At 43.2% G+C, this 20,697-nt stretch overlaps 2 protein-coding genes across 4 annotated transcripts in view; both read right to left on the bottom strand.

Annotated features, from left to right (window-relative positions):
• hcls1 (hematopoietic cell-specific Lyn substrate 1) overlaps positions 1 to 5,653 on the bottom strand; it is a 35,071-nt gene extending 29,418 nt beyond the window's left edge. Inside the window, exons 1-5 of the mRNA XM_051922577.1 lie at positions 5,551 to 5,653; positions 3,697 to 3,780; positions 2,503 to 2,576; positions 1,879 to 2,008; positions 1,629 to 1,739 (exon numbers count right to left, since the gene is read on the bottom strand). Of these exons, the coding sequence (XP_051778537.1) occupies positions 1,629 to 1,739; positions 1,879 to 2,008; positions 2,503 to 2,576; positions 3,697 to 3,780 (399 nt within the window). The 5' untranslated portion in view covers positions 5,551 to 5,653. The remainder of the gene's footprint in view (positions 1 to 1,628; positions 1,740 to 1,878; positions 2,009 to 2,502; positions 2,577 to 3,696; positions 3,781 to 5,550) is intronic.
• A 240-nt stretch (positions 5,654 to 5,893) lies between these two features.
• golgb1 (golgin B1) overlaps positions 5,894 to 20,697 on the bottom strand; it is a 36,702-nt gene continuing 21,898 nt past the window's right edge. For 2 of the 3 annotated variants that reach the window (XM_051929915.1, XM_051929961.1), the window contains 9 exons: positions 13,351 to 14,821; positions 8,131 to 8,276; positions 7,912 to 8,047; positions 7,693 to 7,812; positions 7,456 to 7,605; positions 7,243 to 7,340; positions 7,027 to 7,161; positions 6,771 to 6,861; positions 5,894 to 6,684 (listed from right to left, as the gene is read on the bottom strand). In XM_051929915.1, coding sequence (XP_051785875.1) covers positions 6,547 to 6,684; positions 6,771 to 6,861; positions 7,027 to 7,161; positions 7,243 to 7,340; positions 7,456 to 7,605; positions 7,693 to 7,812; positions 7,912 to 8,047; positions 8,131 to 8,276; positions 13,351 to 14,821 — 2,485 coding nt within the window. In that variant the 3' untranslated portion in view covers positions 5,894 to 6,546. The remainder of the gene's footprint in view (positions 6,685 to 6,770; positions 6,862 to 7,026; positions 7,162 to 7,242; positions 7,341 to 7,455; positions 7,606 to 7,692; positions 7,813 to 7,911; positions 8,048 to 8,130; positions 8,277 to 13,350; positions 14,822 to 20,697) is intronic. The other variant, XM_028808783.2, reaches the window with a different exon arrangement.

Here is a 20,697-nt window from a genome sequence, read left to right as displayed (position 1 = left end):
AAAACATATGACAGGGTGCCTCGAGAGGAGTTGTGGTATTGTATGAGGAAGTTGGGAGTGGCAGAGAAGTATGTAAGAGTTGTACAGAATATGTATGAGGGAAGTGTGACAGTGGTGAGGTCTGCGGTAGGAGTGACAGATGCATTCAAGGTGGAGGTGGGATTACATCAGGGATCGGCTCTGAGCCCTTTCTTATTTGCAATAGTGATGGACAGGTTGACAGACGAGATTAGACAGGAGTCCCCCTGGACTATGATGTTTGCTGATGACATTGTGATCTGTAGTGATAGTGGGGAGAAGGTTGAGGAGACCCTGGAGAGGTGAAGATATGCTCTAGAGAGGAGAGGAATGAAGGCCAGTAGGAACAAGACAGAATACATGTGTGTAAATGAGAGGGAGGTCAGTGGAATGGTGAGGATGCAGGGATCAACAGTACAGAGTAACGGAGAGTGTGAAAGAGAGGTGAAAAAGGGAGTACAGGCTAGGTGGAATGGGTGGAGAAGAGTGTCAGGAGTGACTCGTGACAGACAGGTATCAGCAAGAGTGAAAGGGAAGGTCTACAGGACGGTAGTGAGACCAGCTATGTTATATGTGTTGGAGACAGTGGCACTGACCAGAAAGCAGAAGACAGAGCTGGAGAAATGAGTACATTAGAGGGTCAGCTCAAGTTGGACAGTTGGGAGACAAAGTCAGAGAGGCAAGATTACGTTGGTTTGGTCATGTGCAGAGAAGAGATTCTGAGTATATTGGGAAAAGGATGTTAAAGACAGGCATTCCTCTTTTTGTCTTGCCTGGCAGCTCTAAGAGGAGGTTTATGGATGTGGTGAGAGAGGACGTGCAGGTGATGGGTGTAACAGAGCAAGATGCAGAGGACAGAAAGATATGGAAGAAGATGATCTGCTGTGGCAACCCCTAACGGGAGCAGCCGAAGAAGAAGAAGAAGAATTATTAATTAGGCCTTCATTTAAACTCAGGACCATCATAATCATCATTATTACTACTACTACTACTACTACTAATTAGGCTCTCATTTATAAAGGAAACAAATCAATCAGTATATAATTGCCATCAAATACCATTGAAGTCCAAATCTATGGGTTTCCCTCTGGACTGCAGCAATCCATTCAGTTACCAGTTTTTCAAAACTTGAGCTCATCAAGACATAGTCGAGCTCGTCTATGGCACAAAAACGTATAAGCAGCTCGGCTGTCATCGGCGTCTACTCAGACCTTGCACAAAAGCTCTCCTGGATGGCCTAATAGATGATGCCATTGCCTCCTCTCTGTTGTCATGTGCCACAAAGAGACTAAAGAAACCCCTAAACATTCACTATCAACTATTAATAGTTTTTAAAAAAACTATTTGTATTTGCTGTTAAAAATTATAGTTAAATTTGTTATGTGCGCTTCTTTATTTATTTATATATGTATTGTTCAAATTTAGACTGTTATAAGAAATACTAATGTAGTGCATTCTGGGAAGGGTGGGATGGAGGGCCCTCCCAAAAAGGTTCCACTTCAGGCCTCACTTTGGCTAGGGATGGCACTGTTAAGGGGTCTGCACTTACTTCTAGTAAATGTGATGCCAGCTCATTCTTTTGCAACAGGACATGTTAATTCTCTCCTTACCTTGTCTAGCCGATCCTTCTGCACACCAAATTTCCCCCCAAAGCCTTGGGCTGCATCAGTCTGTGAGGAGTGTTTTTGAACCTCTGCAACATAGCTGTGGTCTACAGCGACCTGCAAGTACAAAACTGGTTGAGTCTGGCATATTGTCACAATGTAGGGGTTGAGGAAAGGGTACACAACTAGAGAGGCAAATATCACAAGTTAGCAGTAAGATGGACTACATTCTATACAGGCCCCACAAGTACTATACCTTGTCCACACGATCCTTCTCCACTCCAAACTTCCCCCCATAACCATAAGAAGCTTTTGGCCCCTCGTCCAGCTCCTTCTTCTTCAGAGACTCGTGCTCCTTGGAGACACTCTCCCGTAACTGATGGACACTGAGAAAAGACAGAAGACCAACCGCATTTGATCCAGAACTCTCCATATCCAGTACGGAGTCAAGAGGTTCAGAAGCAGCAACATCAGCACCATTCTCAAAAGGCCTTGAGCAGGACTTAGCACTTTTGTTCAATTGTCCTGGTGACAGACCTGGAAATGTGCCCTCATGATGCATAGAGTAAACAATCTGACCTCTATGGGCACCATGATGGTTTGGAGGGCCAATCTGCAGTCTGTGCCCTCCCTATTGGCAAAATCCATGGCTCATACTCAAGTTTGAGTTTTTTTTCCCTGACACCACACAAGTTCAATCCCAGCTTCCTGTCCTTACTATTCTATGTCTGGGATCACTTGGACCAAAGCTCACTGAACTTGGAATGCTGGGTTCACTTGTGACACTTGCCATAAGGCTCCTGATGTTACAGTGAGGGTGGTATGACATGATGAACACTGCGTAGCAAGAGTGAGTTTTTAACAGAGGGGTCTCTCTTACCTGAAGTGTTCAGCACGTCCAGACCCATCAATGGTCTTTGCTCCCCAGCGCTGCTCCTGTTCAGAAACATCATTCTGCAAAAAGAAGGGGACGTTGGCTAACCAGGTACTTCTGATGAGCACTGGATCTTCTTACTAAGTCCCCATCAAGTCACATTTATTTATTTATAAAGCAAATTCAAAGGAGCTGCACCAAAGTGCTGTACGAAGTAAAGCTTTGACAAACATATACTGAATATATTATATATACTGGTCTCTAAACCCCAAAGCTTAAAAAACATAATGGCTTCCAAGCCATAGCAAAGCAAAAAAACTTTACTGAGGGTCTCCAAAAGGCTGAGAAAGAAAGATGCGTCTTTAAACAGGATTGGAGTGACTCGACTGTGGGAGCAGCTCTGACAGATAAAGGTAACAAAGTTTTGGAGCAGCGACTGAAAAAGCTCAATCACCTTTCCTTATGAAGTGAGAAAGTGGCGCTGATAAAGAGAAACTGGGAAGATGATCTCAGTGCCCTGGAGGTAGGATATTGGAGGAGGAGATCAAATTATCATGTGCTTCATAAACAAAAATAAAGCACGTTAAACATTATCCTGAACCCGATGGGCAGCCCATGAAGAGAGGCCCTATGAGGAGTGATATGTTTCCTCTTGCAGGAACCTCTTAACAGCCTGGCAGCAGCATTTTGAAGCAGCCAAAGATGAGATAGGGAAGCCTGAAGGACTCCAGGATACAGATAATGGAGAATTGCAATAATCCAACCTATTAGAGGAAAAGGCCTGGATAACTGTCTCCAGATTGTTGGCAGATCAGAAGGGCTTGATTTTGGCTACGTTTCTGAGATGATAGAAACTACCCTCAACCTCAAACAGAGGGAAGAATAAAAAAATCCCCCCCAGTTTTTTTTTTATTTTATTTTTTTACATTTGTTTTAAAATGGGGGGCAGAGGACAAAGGTATTGGCAAGCTAGTGATGGAACCAGGAGGGCAATAGAGAGGACCTGAATCCTCCTTGCTGATACAGATGCTCAGTTTTCAGGGTACTAAAAGTGGAAATCAACACCCCCTCATTTACAGCCAAGACCTTGAACCCAGATGGCTTCTGCTTTTACAAAATGAACAGGACATCTCCTGCTGAGGTTGACCAGAATTGTTTTATTTTGCTGAAACAGCCAAGGCCAGATGGGCAGCCACTTACTACAAAGTCAGGGTCAGTGTCCCAGTCATCACCTCCTGCCTCCACCTTGACGTTTACATTGTGACCCACCACTGACTTCCACATCTGCAGAAAGAGAAAGAGAGATGGGGATGACTACCACTGTGACCGCAGCAGAGAGCTGGCCTCATCACGCTATTTTGGGTTCCACGCTCATCATTTACAGGCGGACGGTAAGCGGAAGACACGCACACACAGAATGCTTGTAACGTTTCCTGCTTCTAATATTGACAAGGAGGAAGCTGCATGCTGCACTGCTCTTGTGTGTGGAGGTGAATGGACAAGGAGTGCAAAAGAGTAACAGAAGTGCTGAGAATAATAGGTGGGATGCAAACAGTAGGCCTGCAAGACCCGTGTGGTTTTGCCTTCCTTCCGATTTGTGACACACGTCAGTGCTGAATGAATATTTATTAACCTAGCACTTCACAATGCTAGACTAATAAAACGGAACTACAAGAAAGCTGTGAACATTAACAGCCAGTCTAATTTAATATACTGTAGTGCTTCTGAAAACTGTATATAACACGCCCAGTCTGTGTGTCTTGTATAGCACCATCGCCAATACAAACAACATGCACAACCTGCCAGTCAAGCATAGACAGCTCCTTTTTGTGTAAAGTGCAAATATGAGCACGCAAATGTGGAAAGGGTGTTATAACGAAATTCATCTTGCCATTATCAACCAGTTCAGGTTCATTGGGGAAGCCAACTCCAGAAGCAACCGACACTGGTAAATCTCAATAAACATCGGATAAGGAAAACGCGGAAAGTTAGGATTCTAGAGATATGAGACAGCAACGCTAACTAAGCACTGCGCCACCGTGCTGCCCTCCTATAAACCCCAGTCGTTTATATAGCCCTGCCAAATGTTAAGTGAAACATTGGAGGAAATAGATAAAAAAAATTACAGCCAAATTAATACAGACAAGGGTTTGCAACTTTGGCATCGGGACTACAAGTGCACTTGCCCCGGAGTGATAAGTGTGCTCAGTCTTCTGCTATGCGGGAACATCTTGACATGCTCAAGAATCATCGGCATCCTCTTTCTCCAATGGATTTCGTTGTTGGCCAAGGCCTTTTGTCACAGATATGCGTACATGTCATTTTAGAACTTTGGTTTGGAGAAGCTGCAAAGCCGCAGGGCCTTTTCGGAAGGGCTAATAAGGGAACGCCTGATTTTATGATTTCATCTGCATCAACTTCACATCTTGTTTGCAGTTCTGGTTAAATAACTACCATTTTAATGCTTTCTTCAACTTTAAATCGCACGGCCACTTTTTGATTAAAGTGGAAGTGACCACGCCGAACGAAGTCCTCCTGAATATGACGATTAAATACGCTACGCCCGAGCGCAGTTGCGCGCACTAACGGACCGCCGCGGTAGCGCGTGCATGGAAATCCTCGGCTTGACCAGCAGGTGCGCGCACTAACGGCCCGAGACTTATAACAGTGGAGTGAAATCCACTCCTGGTCGGGCCGTCCATTCTGCTTTCCCCTCGACCTGAGGAAACCCCCACCCCTCCTTCCTTTGCAGTTCTCACCTCGATGTGGCTCTAAGCGGCGTATCTGGATATTTAAAAGTGACCGAACAAACAGGTAATCAAGACCCCCAAAAATCCAACACCCCACCCCGCACCATGCTATTGGTTTTCACACAGGCGGATGCCCTGCGATTTCAAAATGAGTACCGGGTTCTGTCAAGAGTTTTCAACAACTTCCTGATTTCGTCCGGACTAAGCCTTCGCCGTATTAGAGATGTTTCTCTCTTTTTATTCATGGCCCAAACCCGTAAGCTTTATTTTTTGCAGTCAAGAAGATTTAGCCGGCTTATCTTACCACTGCGGCTGGTTGCGCTCTGATTCGGTCAGGTCCACTCCTCAAACTCTTCAGAAGTGCAGTACTGGAGCTCCAAGGCACTACCGCAATTGACACTTGCGGGTACGCGCAACTGAAGGCGTGCGTTTTGCGCGTTCTCGATGAACGGGAAACTGATCGAGTTGCTTTAACAAAAGAAAGACGAGCATCCAAGCGGCGCGCAAAGTGTAATCCCTCAGTCAGAAATGAGGGCGGTCATACCAGGAATAATCATTCTGCTGATCACTTAATAATAGTTGCTACAGAGGTTCATCCAGCAGTGGACATGTCGACCAAGTCATAGAAGAAGAAACAAATGCTCGTGTACATTAGCCCAAAAGTTTATTAGAAAATCAGGAACTAAATGTAGATGGTTACAGAAGTTGAACAGTTAAAAAATACAAGAGTCCATATTAAATCTCACCTTAGCCCACTAAGACCATCCTTGAGTCAATTATTCTGTTCACTTGTCCTTAGAAGGAGGAAGGCACTGGTCAGCATAGGAGCACACCTCAAAGTATTTGCACAGAGGCCTACCACAGTTCTGGCATTACTAAGGAATGCAGAGAGTGACTGAGGCAGGGCTAGGGATAGCATTGTCAGAGGAAGAGGAGGAGGAGGGGGGCTTGCCAGATTACTGCGTCAAGTGGCCTCCTTTAGTAATTCAATGAGGAACATTTGGGTACTACTTCGGTCTTGAGTTTGGCTTGGAACACCACCAATGAAAACAAGTTTAAGTTACTGAGACCTGGACAAGCAGTCAACAGGCTAGCGGAATGTAGTGTCATGAGGGAAGAGAGCATAGGGCACAGTTATGCAGCCAGTCTCAAGTGCCCATTTTTTGAGTCTCCCCCCTGCCCTCACAATTCTCACAGTGTACCAGCTTCTACAGGTCACTTCTTAAAGTGCTTGTGCATGGAGGAGTTGGAACAGGTGACCTGGCTCAATTCCTTGATGCCTCCAACAGTTCTGTCTCTCTCAAAGGTGACCAGTGAAACAGAGCAGCAGCAGAACGTGGACAGTCACCAGGTACACAGATGCAAGCAGAGGTGTGCGATGGCGGGAGCACAGCAGTGAACGCAGGAGACGCTTCATCCTTGGAGCTGAGCTGCGGGTCTGTACCAAAGAACAGGAAGAAAGATGAAATGAGTAACCTTCCCAGTATACACAAATGGATGCCAAAGCATTGAGGAAATACGCACCCTGGAGACTGAGACATCCCCTGACTCGATAAGTAGTGTACGTTCATGAAGATTTGTGTCCGATGTTGAAGTCCAGCCGGTCGCTTGAAGGCTGAATGCAGAGACACAAGAAGTATATAGTCAGAAGCCGTTGATTGCCCAACATACATGTATATGAATGCATGGAGAGAACATCACAATGACACCATTATTTGGAATAATTGCTGAGGCATGAAAGTTTAGTTTTACACAATCCTGGGAAAGAATGTCCACTCACTGCGTCCTCTGCTCGTCAGCTGCAGCCAGCACCTCCTCTAATGCTAGTCTCCTGTCCTGCTCTTCTGCTAGTTTCTCTTCAAGCTGCTGTAGGTCTAGCCGAAAAAGGCCCTCCTGATCTTCAGCAGCTCTTAGCCTACATTCAGGTTCAAGCAGGAGTAGTAAGACATGCTGTAACCAACTCCAAACTAAACCCAGCCATGTTACCCATACCTACCTCTGCTGCAGCTCCTTGAGATCATTGAAGGTCCTGTCAGTCTCCATAGTGCCTTTCTCCTGAGGTGCCCCTGGTGCAGTGTCAACTTCTGAGGATCCCTGAAAACAAGCAGATACCTCACTATGGAATATTTATGACTAAATGCCATCATCACTGAGAGGGAGTATCCTATGCCACAACTGCCTCCCATTCAGGTATGTCCACTTTCAGTACCTTCTCATCCTGCAGTTCTTGCAGCTGGCTCTGGAGAGCAGTACACCGGCCCTGCATCTCACTTAGTCTCAACTGGGCGTCTCGCAAACCTTGGCTGCTTCCCCGTACCTGGGCAACAAGGGAGGCTTTCTCCTCATACATCTGGGAAAGCTGCATTAATATGGCATAGAAAATAAGAGTTTGTGGATTAAGATGTCACCAGTGTCATATTCATCTACCAGGGGCATATTGACTCACCTTGCTGTTTAGCTGCTCAACCCTCAGCTCTTTCTGGTGCAGCTGCTTCAGATAGTCATCAAGCTGAATCTGCAAGTGCTGGCTCTCAGCAGGCACACTGTCTGACCCTGGCACAACCTGCTGGAGAAAGAAGACCATGATGACCCCTTCTGGGTTCAAATGTGAATCAAGCACTGGAATGTGAGAACATAACCTCTTGGCAAAAGTTTCTAGGCTCACCTCCTGACTGCCTGATGACCTTGCTTCTTGTAGCAGTTTCTTCAGTTCTGTCAGCTGCTGTTCTTTGCCAGAGAGGGCATCCAGGTATTGTTGCTGAGCATGCTGGGACTGCATCCGCAATGTCTCCTTCTCTGCCCTGCCGATCACACCACAAACATGCCATGCTTATGCACATCTCACCACTACGGCAGTGTCCACAAGTGCTTTTAATGTAGATACCTGAGTATGTCCAATTGTTGCAGTAACGCCCGACTGTCCTTCTCGTCTTCCCGGAGTCGTTTAATCTCCTCTTGCAAGCGATTCATCTCTCCTGCTTCTTGACCAAAACGCAAATGCTGATCCTGCAGCTTCTTTAGCTCCACCAGCTGTGACGTGAAAACAAAAAGAAAGATCATCAGGCCACATACAAGTTTACCAGTGTGCAAGTCGAACAAATTACCAGCACAAGCCTACAAGGAGTGAAGACAGGGTACTGTACACCCAGAACCTAAAGTCACCACAACTGGATCGGTGCTTTCATGGAGGACACGCACAAAAAGAACAAAGGAAGTGTGGACTCGCAAACAGAACGACCCTTATAGACCAACACAACACAAGTGGAACAGAACCTTCAACCGAATGACCACGAGTATGCATGAAGGTCTCTTTAGAATAGTCATCAGGACTCCAAAATAAAATACCTTCTGAAAGTGAGCCTCACGGACTCCATTAAAGGAAACTAGGGCTGGGCTGAGTGATATGGACGTTAAATTAATGTTATGATTATTTTGACCCAGAATATGATATTTGATATTTATTAATATGTTCTCAAAACACCTTCAAGACCAGCACCGTATCAGTGAAAGCCTGGTATAATTTTCTCACAACAAAATGACATATTAGAAAAGGAAACCTTGTTTTTTCTTTTTAAAATACTTTCATGAATAGCTGCGCCTCAGTGAAATGGCTTCAAATAACAGGTTTTATCTGATCATTTTTAGCTTTGTTGGCACAAAATGCACAAAGCACCGATTGCGAAAGCCCATGTCTGTCTGTCTGTGTGTATGAAACAACTCGGCCCACCTGTGGACCAATTTTGTTGCGATGTGGCACACTTATTCTTCAAAGGCATTTTGTCAAGACGATTCCATTTTCATTCATATTGTCTCAAACAGACCACACTGAAGAAAGTTTTCAAATTTTGAAATTTCCCATTGAAAAGTTGTCTTCTTAAAATGGACAACATTTTCTGAACGGCTAGGAATGCGTTTACTGTTTCAGTTTTAGCTTGAGAGCGGTTACCCAACCTTGCATATTTTGTTTATTTTCCTCTTTTACTCATCCGACAGCCGCTTGGATATCCGATGCGAGGGAGACAGACGCTGGGCAGGGCCACGCAAGCAGCTCACAGAGCAGCACTCTTCTCCTGCAGCTTTAGGCAAGTTAACTAATAAAAGGCACTTCTCTGGAAATAGATGGAAGGAGAAAGCAAATACACAAACATATACTGTACAAGATTGAATTGAACTAATATCTGCAGATTATTAGTGTAAAGAACCAATGCTAGCAACCTGCAGCTAAATGGTGTTTGAAATAATTAATGACACTAGAAAGGTGTTAGCTGCCCTGACTGATACAAACACAGGGCTTAGGCCTGATCTTTCAGTCCCAGATGTACATGAACAATCACGGCAAGCCCCATTGTGTACTATTCATATTCCTGTTATACAATAAATCAGTTCCTTTCCAAGTTCTTGGTTTCATAGAATTTTAATGAATGACTGCGTTCTGACTAATATTAATAGCTAGATGGGGAACTTATTTCAGTTCATTTTCTCATTTAATACAGTAACTAGTATTGGTCATTTTATATTAATATATATTTTCAGTTGCTAATTATCGGGTACTACTCTATTGAGCATACACATTCAATACAGTAGTATAGTACCCAATAATAAGCAATTGAAAATATCTATTAATGTTTAAGAAATCTGTACAATTAGTCACAGACCCTCCACCACTAACACACATGAATCGGTGCCATTTTCACATCACTTGAATTTAATAAAAATAATTCATTACATTTATATAGCGCTTTTCTCAGTACTCAAAGCGCTATCCACACAGGGAGGAACCGGGAAGCGAACCCACAATCTTCCACAGTCTCCTTACTGCAAAGCAGCAGCACTACCACTGTGCCACCTGCCCAATTTAAATGTTCTGTGTATGCAAACCTACTGGGCCACCACAAGTCTATTTGTGCTCCATTTTGAACTCCATTGTAAAGTGCTGTTAAAATTAATCTAGTCTACTAACACATATAAAACTTGCTATTACTTTTGAATAGGACTCATTGTTACAAAAATATTTAACAAAAATGTAATAACTGATTCTTGGAGAAAAGCCAAGCAAAATGACACCTTTTATTGGCTAACTAAAAAAAGATTACAATATGCAAGCTTTCGAGGCAACTCGTAATAATCTTGCCTGAAGAAGGGGCCTGAGTTGCCTCGAAAGCTTGCATATTGTAATCTTTTTTAGTTAGCCAATAAAAGGTGTCATTTTGCTTGGCTTTTCTCTACATTCATAATGGCTAACACGGTACAACACCCTAGTACTACAGATTCTTGGATAAAGTAAATAAAAAATGTATAATGCTTCAACTTTCAAATCAGTTCATTTATTTGTCTGACGCACATGAATGTTATGCCCAGCAGGCATCGTCTAACTTGTTGTTTTATATCACCTCTACTAACATTTGACTTTCCAATGTATGCACTGCATACCTGCATCTGCCACTCTGTAAACATTACTTACAATAACAGTTGGAGAGAAACAGCAAAGACAAAGCTCTTGATTCACTACCATGCTAATCACATATTATAATACATGTGTAAATGTTTATTATACATTTACCATTTTATGATTAACATCATTAGTAATGGTCCCAAATTATGTTTTTGCACACCCATGCTTTTACTCATCTATGGTGCATGTGGGTATCTATTTTATAACATTTACCAGCCTAGTGAGCCCTGCTTCTTGAATCCTTTAGTCCTCTACAGTATTTGTGGGTACTTCACAGGGCTGGCACCAGGTAAGAATCTGTAAGGGGGTGCTTGAAATTCAGAGCAGGGCAATGGTACTTTGGTGGAAATGGAGTAAAACTTTCCTTTTCTAAACTGCACAAACAATGAAGTAACATTTCCCTAATAAAACTTCATCTAACATTATAAAACGTAGAGATTTGTATTTTATTAATTGAGATTTTATTATGCTGTGATTAACCTCTGCTCACAGACATGCACATTACATTAATAACCTCAAAAGATTCCAATACCACCAAGACATTGTAGTGTAGTGCCCTGGGTCCAGACACGAGAGGGCCGTGAGATGTCACAGGGGTGAAGATACACAGAGAAGCCAGTCTTTACAGCACAGGTGTCAAACTCCGGTCCTCGAGCGCCGCAGTGGCAGCAGGTTTTCATTCTAACCATCTTCATTAATGAGCCGTTTTTGCTGCTAATTAACTTCTTTTGCCTTAATTTTAACTAACTTGACTCAGGCCCCTTTGTTGTTTATTTTTCCTTAATTAGCAGCCAAACAACGAGACAAAAAACAAGCCGCCATGTGACCAGCTAACCTGTGCCCATCACACAATATCTGAAAATAAAGAAAGGTGATGGTCTCAGTAAGGTTGATCTCTCAGGTCACCAAAACATTTTGACGTTGTTCTTAGAAAAAAAAAAAAAAAAACAGAAAATCAGTTTTGGAAATGTCTGCTGGGGTAGAATTAGAGCAGCAATGGAATTAAATAATGAGTTTAATTAACAGCAAGAATCAGCTTCTCTTTAAGAAACTGGCTGGAGTGAAATTGGTTGGAGTTTGAAGGCCCAGTTTACCTGATCATCTGTTGGCTCGTTTCATGTCTCATTTCTGTTTGGCTGCCATTTAATGAAGAGAAGGGTCAACTCAGAGCACTGAATACTTAAAAACAGGGCTATTAAAATGAAGGGAAGAAGAATTTAATTAGCAGTGAAAACTGGTCACGGATTAGGAAAAGGATTAGAATGAAAACCTGCAGACACTGCAGGCCTCCAGGCCCAGAGTTCGACACCACTGTTTTGGAGACTCACAGGAACTGATATGAAGGGGACACACAGTCAAAGTGCTCTTTAAGCCTATTGGCCTGAATGCATGGCCGGATGTGTTTATGACGTATACGTAACCCTTGGTGAGTAGAGTTAGTCGAGGCTGGCAGCGCATGGATGCAGGCATTGAAACGACCCAGTCAGGAGTGTATGGGCCACACAAGACCTGTGTGGCATGGAGAAGCAGCTGAGGAAGACAATAGCCCTGAAAGGAACTGCCAAGAGTGCTAAATTTATTCCTCTGTCTTTCACACACCAGAAAGCCATTACAGTATTTAGCTCAAAATTAATGCAATATATGATGAATATTCACTATTGTAATAGGAAACTCATTTCACCTGCCACAAAAAATACAAATTCAAAATAAAAAATGTCAAGAATGCAGTTTACACCACACGACACATGTACCTTGAATAATTCACACAACAAAAACTTTGAAGGCTGCTGTTTTTATTCCTGTTTGTAATGTTTCACTAATGAAGGCTGTTGGATAGTTGGATGAGGATTTACGCTGCGTGGACGTGTGACTACTGGCTTGATGTGAATTACTGGTTACTGTACTTATCTGATTGTCATTCTAGGGAAAACCAAACCATCTGCAAAAGGCGGTGCTAACACTACCTGTTCTAAACTCTTCCTCTTCTGATCCCCTCTTTATTTTTATTTTTTGAAACTTCTCACCACCAGGCAACATGGGCAGAGCCATTGTAGTCACTCTTAGATAAGAGTGTTGGAGTTTTTTTTGGGGGTATTTAACATTCAGAAAAAAAGTTGCGCAAAACTAAAAGTGCTGAACATTGCGATGTTGGCTTTTGCATAAAGACTTTTCTTAAATATTGAATCAAAAATCTGATATATTGCCCAGCGCTACATGAAACACATACAAAATACCCATGTGTTCTATGCTATAAGTATTTTGAATATGGCACTTCTATGTCACATTGTCTTTCAGGCATTTTAAGGTTAGATAATAATCCATCAGATCCCTCCATTTTCACTAAAGGGGTTCAGAGATTACCCAGCAGCATCATTCAGGAGGCAGAAACCATCCCAGGATAGGACTCCAGACACCTACTTACTGGGCTAATTCAGATGTGCCTTTAGCCTACACTGCCTATCTGTGAGATGTGCAGTAGTGGTAGAAAAAGCCCACAAAGATTCTTGGACAAAATGCAACATTCACACAGAAGTTAAACTCTGAGTCCATAGAGTTGTGAGGCAATAACGATAAGCAAATCAGAAAAGCTCCTCTGAAAGAGTTGCCATCCAGCTGTCCCTCACATGTTCTTACAAATCAATAGGCACTCACCAGTCTCTCCCTCTCACACTGTAGTGCTGACAGGGCATTCCGTAGACTCTGCACTTCCTGTTGGGAATGACTTGCGGAGGATTTCTGTGTGCCCTCGTGCACCAATTTGATCCGTGCCAGCTCTTCTGCAAGCTGGTCCCTTTCTTCATGTACCTGAGCCAGTATCAGCTTGGTGTCCTTGCTTCTAAGTGCCTCTAACTCCTTGAGGGTCTCCTCTCTACTGCTCTGCAAGGAATCCATGGCTTTCCCAAAGGATGCATTCTCGACACGGAGCTCCTGTGCCTCTTCGGTGACTGTCAGTAACTTCTGTTCCATCTCCATCAAGTCACGGGCTAGCTCTGCAACTCTTTCTTCTGCTATCTCAGCTTCATTTCTCAGAATGCCGGTGTCTTTCTCCACTGCAACCTTCACCTTGTCCTCTAGCTCTGCTTCAAGAATTAGGAGCTTCTCCTGCAAAGCATGAAGTTCTGACTCAGTAGGGTTCTGCTTGAGCTTATCCATCAGCTCTTGCTTGTCTTGCTCCAAGGCCTGAATGGCCTGCTGTGCTGCTTCTTCTTGCTTTTCCAACTTTGCCTTCTCCACTTCAAGAGCCTCAATTCTTTCAAGTTGGGCCTTCAAAAGCTGCTTGTGCTGGGAGTCCTTCATGCCAAGCACTTGCGTCAAGTCCTGCCGATAGCGCAAAAGTTGTGCACCCAGCTTGGCATTGTCAGCATTCAAGTCATCTACCTTGGCCAGTAGCCCTCTCTGCTCCTGCTTGAGTCGGTTATTCTCAGCTGCTGCCTCTTGAATCAATGCATCCTTCTCTAGAATGGCCTGCAGGTGGCGGGCTTCCAGCTGCTTGTAGTCACTCAGGATCCTGTCCCGGTCATTCTGAAGGGATGTCATAGAGCTGGTGAAGGCAACAAGCTGTGAACGATTCTGGCTACTTTCCTCTACGGCTCTCCTGGCCTTCTCCTGCAGTTCCTGTGCCTCCAGCTGCCTCTGGGCAACTTCACTCTCTAAAGTTCTCACTCTTGACTCCAGTGGTGTGCGAGCCTCCTCAACAGCCTGGGCCAAAGCCAATTCTTTAGCTTCAAGAAGCTCTACTTCCTTCTGCTCTTTCATGGCCAGTTGTCCCTGCAGGAGCTCGGTCAGCTCTTTTGAGGCCCGTAGGTCAGCTTGCAGTTGCTCTATACTGAGACATTGCTGATGGTTTTCTGCCTCCAGGACCCTAAGGGCTTTCTCCAGAGCCTCCTGTGCTTCCTTTTCTTTGTCAAGGCTTTTCTCCAGGGCAAAGCAGCACTCCCTCACAGTTGCTTCACTATCTCGCAAAGCAGCCAGGTCTTTCTGGGCCTCCACCAAACTCGTCTCAGACTCTTCCAGCAGTTTGCGGAGATGCTTGGCTTCATCCAGTAATGCATCCTGTGCTTGCTGGTGTTTGTTTTCAGCTGCCTGAATCCTGGAATTCAGATCAGAGCAACTGTTTTCCAGTCTGTTAAAAAAGCATATCATGGGAGTTAGGGCTGGCAGGTCAGGTGGTAATATTCATGGTTCAACACAAAAACCTTCAATAAATCACAGAACTTTAAAAAGACAAAAAAATGTCTTGTTGGCCTGGGAATAAAGGGTCTTAAAACCCTACTGGGGTTATAAAGGTCATCATGCAAGTTGTAGGGTTTGGGGACTACAGATGACAAACCAGTACTCTTAATTAAACATAAGCAACCTTCAAACTCCATGACTGCCACTCTAAAAATGCCCCTAAACCCAACCTGATTTCATTATCTATACTGTAAATACCCAGAAATCATTATTAATTGTACAATTCACCCTTAATTTCCTGACAGATAATGTCCGTTTCATACACTAGCAAGGTCTGAAATCCATCCATCCATCCATCCATTTTCCAAGCCGCTGAATCCGAACACAGGGTCACGGGGGTCTGCTGGAGCCAATCTCAGCCAACACAGGGCACAAGGCAGGGAACCAATCCCGGGCAGGGTGCCAACCCACCGCAGAGGTCTGAAATCATTCCATCAAATATTGTATTTATTCAACCATCCAGTCATTCAGCCCAAGGTAACTTTACATTTCTACCAATGATCTTAACAGATATTGGAATTGAAAAATGTAATGCCAAACTTTTATCAGCACACTATAAGTTCTACCAGAGGGGACAGGATACTTGACTATTGCCCAGACACAAACAAAAGTCAAAGCAGAAAGCTCCAGTCATGCACAAGATTGTGCATTGGACAGACCAATCAGAGGCCATTCTCCTGGATGCACCAAGTGTTGCTCACCGGCAAATGTTCAGGTGCAGCTTTAATGACAACATCAATGTGTTTACAGGAGCTGTGACTTCTTATATTGGATTTCTCAAATAAAACCACAAGAAAAGTCATCATCATCACCAAAACCATCTGTGATGCACTAAACACTTGCACCATTGCGCAACAACTCGGGGCTTATGTCTGTGAATATGAACGATTAGAAAGCTGCCTTATACAATTTAAGGAGAGCTGTGAAAGCCACTAAGCAATGAAAAGTGAAGAAAGTGAAGGAACAATTTGAACAGTCCAATCCTAGGTGCGTGTGGCAAAGTCTGTAGACAATAATTGACCATGAAGCAACTGCTCCCAGCACAGTGAATACTGACACCCCTCTCTCTGGCAGACAAGCTTAATAATTTCTATTACAGTAATATTTAATCTCTCCTAAACCCAGTCCGTTGAACCAGCATGCTTTAAAAGACCACCACTGTCCTTGTGCCTTAGAAATCACATCCAACCTGCCTGAATGACTATAGTCTCGTTGCACTAACACCTATAAGCAATGAAGTTTTGAGGGGCTAGTTAAGAATTACTTATCTGCAAAAAGAACTAGATTCATTAAAGTTTGCACATCTCTACAGTAGATCCATAGAGGATGCCATCATCTTGATCCTTGATACAGTACTGGTCCATAAGGACAACTGTGTGTGAATGCTATTTATAGGACTATAGCTCTACCAAGTGTAATACAGTGGAACCTCGAGATACGATCACCTCTGTATACGAGAAATTCAAAATACGAGGAAAGTATGAGCGAAAAATTCAGATCTAAATACGAGCATTGGCTCGCGTAACGAGCCACTAGCCAGGCTGTGGGTATAGCTCGCGGCTTAGCAAGGGGGCGTGGTAGCAGTTGCGAGCCGCGATCTGTGGTGTCTGCGTTTCTCACTTAAGTGTACAGGTGGGAAACTGCCCACATCCATGATTGTTCCTGTGGCTGATGGGCTGCAGCTGCCATGTCCTCCCCGCATATATAGAGAAGCGCGAGCCGGTTAAGGGGGAGAAAAAGTAAAAGAAGAGAGAGAGAGAGAGAGAGAGAGAGAGAGAGAGAGAGAGAGAGAGAGAGAGAGAGAGAGAGAGAGAGAGAGAGAGAGAGAGAGAGAGAGAGAGAGAGAGAGAGAGAGAGAGAGAGAGAGAGAGAGAGAGAGAGAGAGAGAGAGAGAGCACAAGCAGGCGGGCGAGTGACTGCAGGCTCGCGTGTAGCTGAACAGTGAGCCGAACAGCTGAAGCAGGACGGTGTAGAGAAGGTCAGCTGCATTAAGAGTGTCTCGCCTGTTGCAGAGCCCGCAGGTGAGACGCTAACAGAGAAGAAGCACCGGGGATTGTCATCTGTTTTTTAAAGACGGCATCCTTTTGACGTTTTAAATTCGTGTTAAAGGATTGTTATTCTTGTGTATTTTAAACCTCCACTTCACAACTGTTTTAAGGATTATTTATTTAAAGATTTATTGAATGCTCTACTGCACTTTGGACACCTGTTTTGATTCTTTTAATAATCAGTTATATTATTTACCAGTGTTATTTATTAAAGGTAGACTACAGTATATATCATTTATCAGTGTTATTTGTTAGGAAAATTGATTTTTATGTTAATATATTTGGGGTGCAGAACGGATTAACTGGATTTCCATTATTTTCAATGGGGAAGTTTGTTCTAGATACGAGAAATTCGCTATACAAGCTCAGTGCTGGAACGAATTAAACTCGTATCTAGAGGTTCCACTGTACCAGTAAAAATAAACATGTTTTATTTTTCAACATAATCCCCAAGGACACCATTACATTTATTTTAAACTTCAAGAAGCTTTTCTGTGCCACTCAGATGAAACATTTCATCTTCATATCGTCATCATTGACAAGGAAAGGACAACAGATCATAGTTAAACGTGGCCAGGTCTAGAGAACAGGGTTGCTGTGCGTCTCTTCAAATTCACACTTTGCAAAGCAACTCTTGCAAAAAGTGCAGTGTGGCCAGAACATTGTCATGAAGCAGAAAGGCAATGGTCAACATCTGACTGGCACAAACGCCAGAGCAAATCAGTGTAATACTGACTGGTTGTGTGGTCATTTTGAGGCATGTAATCAATATGGACTCACAACATCCTAAGAAGTTGAGCACATAACTTTGCAGGCAGTGAATTGAAGATTGGATTACTTTGTTGTTGGAGAGTCACCATGCTTCCATTGGTTATTGTTTGGACATTGAACATACTTATGAATACAAGTTTCATCACTAGCTATAAAATGCTAGTTTAATTTTACTGGCTTGACGTTCGCCTCGAAACACGGATGGGGTGATGCTTAATTTCAGAAGTCAACAACATTCCGGACACACAACATATAATGCAATTCTGCAGCCCACCTTTTGGCAGTGGCTTATGAAGGTGGCCGATACAAACTGAGTGGCTATGAAGAATCGCAAAAAGGAGTATTAAGGTCTTGCATTATAAATTCAATGACAGCATTATACCTACTTTTTTGATTTCCAAGTTAACTTAGTATATATGTCTTGCTTGAAAACTATTAAACAAAAATATCAGGAAACAGTAATTTGCATGTAATACATAGGAGCTAATCACTGACCATCTGCAAAATCACCTTCTTCAGATTCAGGCTCAGACCTTTTTGATCACCCACAACGTGGCACATTCCAAATGGCATTTCAAACTCCATCACAGATAAACCTTTAAACTTTCCCTCTGAAACTGTCAACCAGAAATACTGAACTGTCTTCCCAACTACAGTAATCCCTCGCTATATCGCGCTTCGACTTTCGCGGCTTCACTCTATCGCGGATTTTATATGTAAGCATATTTAAATATATATCGCGGATTTTTCGCTGGTTCGTGGGTTTCAGTGGACAATGGGTCTTTTAATTTCTGGTACATGCTTCCTCAATTGGTTTGCCCAGTTGATTTCATACAAGGGACGCTATTGGCAGATGGTTGAGTAGCTACCCAACCAGAGCGCGTATTACGTATTAAATAAAACTCCTCAAATATATTGTGAGCACGGGGGCTGTTCGCACCCCTAGAGGATACGGCCGCTCCTCAAAAAACGCTGAAAGATTACCTTCACATTGCTCCCTTCCTTGCTGGGCTTACTTGTGGTTGCTTTGTTGCGTGATATGCTTCCTGCACGGTGCTTCACATACTTAATCAAAAATCAATACGTGCTGTTTGAGCTCTTGTTTACTTTTCTCTCTCTCTTGCTCTGACATTCTCTGCTCCTGACGGAGGGGGTGTGAGCAGGGGGGCTGTTCGCACCCCTAGTGGATATGGACGTTCGTCTAAAAAATGCTGAAAGACTACCTTCACATTGCTCCCTTCCTTGCTGGGCTTCCTTGCAGCTGCTTTGTTAAGCGACATGCTTCCCGCACGGTGCTTCGCATACTTAAAAGCCCAAACAGCACCAATTTATTTCTAATTGTTTGCTTTTCTCTCTCTCTGACATTTTCTGCTCCTAACGCGCACTTGTTTGAAGAGGAAGATATGTTTGCATTCTTTTAATTGTGAGACGGAACTGTCATCTCTGTCTTGTCATGGAGCACAGTTTAAAGTTTTGAAAAAGGGACAAATGTTTGTTTGTAGTGTTTGAATAAAGTTCCTGTCTCTCTACAACCTCCTGTATTTCTGTGCAAATCTGTGACCCAAGCATGACAATATAAAAATAACCATATAAACATATGGTTTCTACTTCGTGGAGTTTCACCTTTCGCGGAGGGTTCTGGAACGCAAACCCCGCGATCGAGGAGGGATCACTGTATATCAGAATGCTCATCCATTCCGTGACAAATATTTGCCAAAAAACAATGTCACAAAATTTCTACTCCTTACCCTGGAATATTCTAAACATTGACCACTCAACACTTGCAAAGCCCCTTTTCTATTTTATGCAACGGCAAATGCTGTCCTTGACCAGGGGCCTCATGCATAACGCCGTGCATAGAATTCACACTATAACATGACGTTAAGCACAAAAGCCAAAATGTGCTTATGCACAGAAAATTCCAGATGCAGGAATCTGTGCGTTCACCAACTTCCGCGTTCTTCCGCTACTTAAATCCCGCTCAGCGTGGAAACACATGTGCACACGCCTGCTGTCCCGGCCCAACTCCTCCCAGAATTACGCCTCTTTGAATATGCAAATCAATATAAATAGCCCTTAAGAACAGTGTTCTATGAAAAGGCAATGGCAAAAGTACGAGGAAAAATAGAAGAATTTCAGTGAATACCAAATGAAGGCAAAGAAAAACGTACTATTTGTTGGTTTAAATAGTTATATAAGCAACTAAAAGAAGTTGATCGAGTGACATAGCGTGGCAGAGAAACTCGAAAGCTCAAGTTCACAAAGTCGCACAGTGCCCAAAATAAAAAAGTTGTCACATATCAAAGTCGGTGTGAAAAGGCAAGTCGTAGCCCACCGTCTGAGTGTGATATGATAGCTTATTAGGGTACAGTGAAAAAAAAGGCACACAGTGTGAAAAAAAGCACGAAATGTCAACTTTAATCTCGAAATTTCCACTTTAATCACAGTTTATTTTGTCATTAAAGTAGAACATCATAAACTTCATCTTAAAATCATTTAATTTACTAGTTTCTCAAATCCCATCGTAACTAAAGTAGCACGTTAAATGCTTTGTTGTGTATTTGATCTTATATGTGCTGTATGTGCCTGAATCACTACATGCTCTTCCTCGGACAGGACACAGAATCCATTACATTCGTAATATTACAGCTCTCCGAGTAATTAAAATACTAAGAAGTATATGTGATATCATTTTCATGATGATATGAGTTAAAGCATGTTATTAAAACATGGGAACACGGTGGCGCAGTGATTGTTCATGTCTTAAACAAGATGCTTGCTGCGCCATGCGCGACCTTCAATGAAATGCTTTATTACAGAAGTACTGTCTTTTTCAAACATACTAACCCCCAATTCCTGTCCTTACTTTTCTTTCTCCAAATACCCAATCGCCACACAGTCAGCTCTGTAATAGACGTTAAGCCATCTGTAAGCTTAGAACGCCGAT

The sequence above is a fragment of the Erpetoichthys calabaricus genome, chromosome 1, assembly GCF_900747795.2.
Source record: "Erpetoichthys calabaricus chromosome 1, fErpCal1.3, whole genome shotgun sequence".
Lineage (NCBI taxonomy): Eukaryota > Metazoa > Chordata > Cladistia > Polypteriformes > Polypteridae > Erpetoichthys > Erpetoichthys calabaricus.
The sequence above is the reverse complement of the archived record's forward strand: the minus strand, read 5'-3'. Positions and strand labels throughout refer to the sequence as shown.